The sequence below is a fragment of the Pteropus alecto genome, unplaced genomic scaffold (genome assembly GCF_000325575.1).
Source record: "Pteropus alecto unplaced genomic scaffold, ASM32557v1 scaffold538, whole genome shotgun sequence".
Lineage (NCBI taxonomy): Eukaryota > Metazoa > Chordata > Mammalia > Chiroptera > Pteropodidae > Pteropus > Pteropus alecto.
This window is the reverse complement of record NW_006440657.1, coordinates 184,428-189,200: the sequence shown is the minus strand read 5'-3', so window position 1 is coordinate 189,200 and position 4,773 is coordinate 184,428. Positions and strand designations below refer to the sequence as shown.

At 41.6% G+C, this 4,773-nt stretch overlaps 2 protein-coding genes across 2 annotated transcripts in view; both read left to right on the top strand.

Moving 5' to 3' along the window:
* LOC102894335 (transcription elongation factor A protein-like 3) overlaps positions 1-4,773 on the top strand; it is an 8,021-nt gene that overhangs the window by 559 nt on the left and 2,689 nt on the right. The window contains 1 exon segment of the mRNA XM_006927114.3: positions 86-158. The gene's annotated coding sequence lies outside the window, so the exon portion shown is untranslated.
* TCEAL4 (transcription elongation factor A like 4) lies at positions 81-2,438 on the top strand. Its single transcript, XM_015594056.2, has 2 exons — positions 81-158; positions 513-2,438. Exon 2 carries the CDS (start codon positions 540-542, stop codon positions 1,224-1,226), a length of 687 nt encoding a protein of 228 aa, XP_015449542.1. The 5' UTR covers positions 81-158; positions 513-539; the 3' UTR covers positions 1,227-2,438.

The window sequence follows — 4,773 nt, the reverse complement described above, 5'->3', positions numbered from 1 at the left end:
GTGGGTGGGGAGGGCCGGGATTCAGGAAAGGGACCAGAGTCCCTGTGCATCCACCTAATGCCCAGCTCCTGTCTCCTGTCTGCAGGTCTGTGTGTCTGTTGTTCTCAGCTCTCGGCTAGGCTAGAAAAGGAGGAGGAACCTGTCCAGAATTCCAGCAGGTCAGTGAGGGAGGGGTGCACGGGACAGAGGGACCCAGAGCGGTGGCGAGTGTTGGGGGCATGGCCCAGGTAGAATATGGGGCCCCACTACCCACCTCCTAACACATTATATGCACTCCCGCCACACCGTGCAAATATAGAGAAAATGGCAGGACCTGCCAGAGAAATGGTTGGCTCACGTGTGTGGGAGGAATGGTGGGGGAAAGGGTGGCAGAAGGAGGGCTGGGGCAGTCAGGGGAACCCTGACAAGGGGCGAGATGCCAGTACTGTCCCGACCTACATTCCACCCCCAAGCCCTCAGTCTCCCTGTCTCTTCTCTGTCTCCTCTTCCTTCCCACCCCACCCCACCCCCAGGACAGGAAAAAGAGGGGACATCTCAACATGGAAAAACTCTGCAACGAAAATGAAGGAATGCCTGAGAACCAAGGAAAGATGGAAAACCAAGAACAGCCACAGGATGTGGGAAAGCCAGAAATAGCTTGTACTCTGGAAGACAAGGAAAAGTTAGAAAATGAGGGAAAGATAGAAAAGAAGGAAAAGACAGAAGATGAGGAAATCCTTAAAGATAAGGAAAAGCCAGAGAAGGAGGGAAAGCCAAAAGAAGAGGGAAAGCTAGTCAATGAGGGAAAGCCAGAGAGCGAGGGAAAACCAAAAGAAGAAGGAAAACAGGAGAATGAGGGAAAGCCAAAAGACGGAAAACCAGTGAGTGAGGGAAAGCCAAAAGAAGAAGGAAAACCAGCCAGTGAACCAAGGGCTGCAGGGAAGCGCCCAGCTGGGGATGATGTACCCAGGAAAGCCAAAAGAAAAACCAACAAGGGGCTGGCTCAGTGCCTCAAGGAATATAAGGAGGCCATACATGATATGCATTTGAGCAATGAGGAGATGATAAGAGAATTTGATGAGATGGCTAGGGTAGAGGATGAGGTGAAGAAAACCAGACAGAAATTGGGGGGGTTTATGTGGATGCAAAAAAGTTTACAGGACCCCTTCCATCCGAGGGGCCCAAGGGAACTCAGGGGTGGCTGCAGGGCCCCACAAAGGGGCTTTGAAGACATTCCTTTTGTGTAGTGCCCGGCCAGGCATTTGCCAGGCCCTGGGCTTTAACTTTATTGCTAATACTTTGCTTTAAGTGTCACTCTCGTTATTCAACTGCAGCCCTCTGTGTTTCAGTAGCAGATTATCATCCATTGCATGGAAAAATGTTTATGGTGCATTGTAAAATTAAAAAGAAAACAGTTTGCAGAACCATATATATGGCATCGGTCCATTTTTGTAAAACTGCAAAGATATTTACATAGTGATCTGTGTACAGAAGAAACTGAAAGCTGTGTCTACTAAAAGCTTAACAGTAGTTATCTGTGGGTGATTTTTTTGTTCAGTTTACTTTTATCATAAAAATAATGAAAGAAAAAAACAGTTCAGTGAGTTTATGAAGTCCATGGGAACGCTAAAATTCCCATTGTCAGGACGTGAAATGAGAAGTAAAACTACTTGTGGAGGAAACAACCTGGCAATTGTCACGTACATTTTTGCAAGGGACAGTCTTGTTATCTGTGAATTGGATAAAACTTGCCTTTTGGACTGGAGAAAGTCAGATGAGACACTGTTGGACTGGCTCCTTCCTCTCCCCTGTACCAGCAGAACTCAGGACCCCTGACTTTTTCCTGTTTTTTGATGTTTGGGAGAGGGCTGAGAGAGCTCCCACTTGTGTCCAGGAAAAAGTCCATACAGCTGAGAGGTAGGTGCTCCTCTCTCCTGAATAATGCCATGTCTCTTGGACACTGCGCCCCTTCTCATGGATCCTGTACCCTTGTAAGACCCCCATTGCTGCTGGGCTGGAGACCATGACGGGCTAAAGCAACAGTGTCTCAACAGAAGGGTGGAGAATTCTCTACCAACGATAGAGTTACCCTAACTCAGGTGGGTAATACCCAATTATCACTTGGGCCTTGATATTTTATAAAGTTCTTGCAGAACATTCCAAGTTTTTCGTTGGTTTGTGTTTTTGCATACAGTCATCTCCACTGAGTTTAGATACTGGAGATTGAGCCAGGAGAAAGATCTGAGTGACAAGATGCTGTAATAGTCTCACCTGTTAATCTCTTATCTGCTGATTCTTTTTTCTTAGAAGGGGTTGTCTCCCGGGAAATTCTTGTTAAGCGTTGCTTTACCTTTTTAACAGATCCATCTACCTATGTGATTTCCCCCTGGCTCTTCATTAGCCTTTTATTTGCTTATATTGTTTTTTAAATAAACTTAAACAGTTGTAGATTTACAGAATTATTGCAAAGATGGTACAGAGTTTCTGTGTACCCCATACCCAGTATCCCCTATCGTTAACATCTTAGGTTACTGTGGTGCATTTGTCACAATGAACCAATATTGATGCATTGTTATCTACCAAAGGACATACTTTATTCAGATGTCCTCAGTTTTTCCCTAATGTCGTCCTTTTTTTGTTCCAGGATCCCATCTAGGTTACCACCTTACATTTAGTCATCATGTCTCCTTAGGCTCCTCCTGATGGTGACAGTTTCTCAGACTTTTCCTGTTTTTGATGCCCTTGAACCCTTGAGAAGTACTGGTCAGGTATTTTGCATAATATCCCACAATTTCAGTTTGCTTAATTTTTTTTCTTGTGGTTACACAGGTGTTAAGTGCTTTTGGGAAGTGGACCACAGAAAAAGTGCCATTCTCATATAAAGGGTATATACTATCAATATTACTTATCACTGTTGATGTTAGCATTGGTCACCTGGCTGAGACAGTGTTTGTCAGGATTCTCCGTGGTTAAGTTACTCTTATTGCTCCCTTTCTGTACTGTACTTTTTGCAAGACACCGTGCACAGTCCACACTTAAGGAGTGGTGTATTCCACCTCTCTGAGGGTGGAGTAGCTACAAAATTTATTTGGAATTCTGCACAGGATATTTGATTTCTCCCCCTTTTATTAATGTATTCAATTTATTTATATCAACATGGACTCAATATTTTATACTTTATAATCTAATACTATTTTATATGTTTTCATTGCTCAAGTTGTTCCAACTTTGGCCATTGGGAGCTCTTTCAGTTGGCTTTTACATCTATTTGACATACCCCCATTGCGCGTGCGCGTGTGTGCGTGCGTGCGCGTTTTAACATTTTCTGGCACTAAAAGATGTTCTAGTCTTACCTTGCATATTTCCTGCTCAAGTTCTAGAATCAGCCATTTCTCCAAGGGGCCCTGGTACCTTTGGTTGGAGAATGGTACTAAAAACTAGGATCTGAGTGTTAGGTGTACTCATTATTATGGAGATATCATTGCTTCTAGGCCCTCTCAGTTGACAGAGCAAGGAGATACATTGGCATATAATAACCTGTGTGTATATATGTATCTAATTGAGCTGTATCTAATTGGCTGTTAAAGCCATGCATTGAGTTTCTAATTTCAGCTGTTATTTTTTTAGTTTCAGAATTTCCATTTTTTTCTCACCTTTTCTGGTTTCTAGTTCCCTGTTGAAATTTTCAAGATTGGATTTTATTTATCTGACTACACTAAGCACTGTGGTTTAATAGTCTGTATCTGATAATTCAAATCATTCAAAGCTAATGGATTTATTTGTGTTGTCTCTATTTTGTCTCTATTGCTTCTTTTTTCTTCGTATTTCTGGTTATCTTTGTGTGTCAGCATTATACTTGAACAGTTATTTATTGAAATAATTTGAGGAATAGGAACATTACTCCAGAGAAGATTATGTTTGCCTGTAAGGATGCTTCCTGTCTGGAACCACCATAATCTCTGCTCAAATTTTCAAGTTTTCTAGCCCACCTAGATGTTGCAAAGCCAGGCTAAAAGACTTTGCGAGGGCTAGTTTATTTCCAGTTAACAATTATCCTTAAAACATTTGAGATTCCTCACATCGTATGAGTGATGGTTTGTTAGGAAACCCCTCTCCTTATAATGACCCTTGAGTGTGGATTTTTGCTACTCTAATGCCTTGAGTCTGTTCTAGGTTAAGCTCAGTTTAGCACTGGTTTATTCCTTAACCTTTATTCCTTAAGCACAGATGCCCTCAAGACAAATACAGTTAACCATAAGAGTACTAAAAGAAAACATGGGTAAATTCCTCTTTGACTTCATTTGGGAAAAGTGTTTTTAACTATGGTTCAAAATATAGATGCAATAAAGGAAAATTATGATAAACTTGACTATTTTTAAAAAACTAACAAACTGGAAATAAATATTTGCAACATATATAACATATAAAGGCCTAATATAGTTAATGTATTAAAAAAAAAAACACTGGAAAAATGAGGGGGAGAAGGACTAACAACCCAATAGAAAAATGTGGAAAAAACATGGACAATTCACAATGATACTAAAATTGTCATTAAACAGAGAAATGCAAGATAAAACTTCACTGAGGTACCACTCACCTATCATATTAGTGAAAATTAAGTATGTCACATAATGTTGGCAAGGGTGCCGGGGAAACATGCACTCTATTGATAGGAAAGCAAAAAAAGGCCAGGATCAGGGGAGGGGAAAACCTAGAGATGTAGATTTGGGAATCATATGTGCTTAGAGGGAAGTGAACAGAGATTGCCCATGTGGACTGAGAAGAGATGAGGCC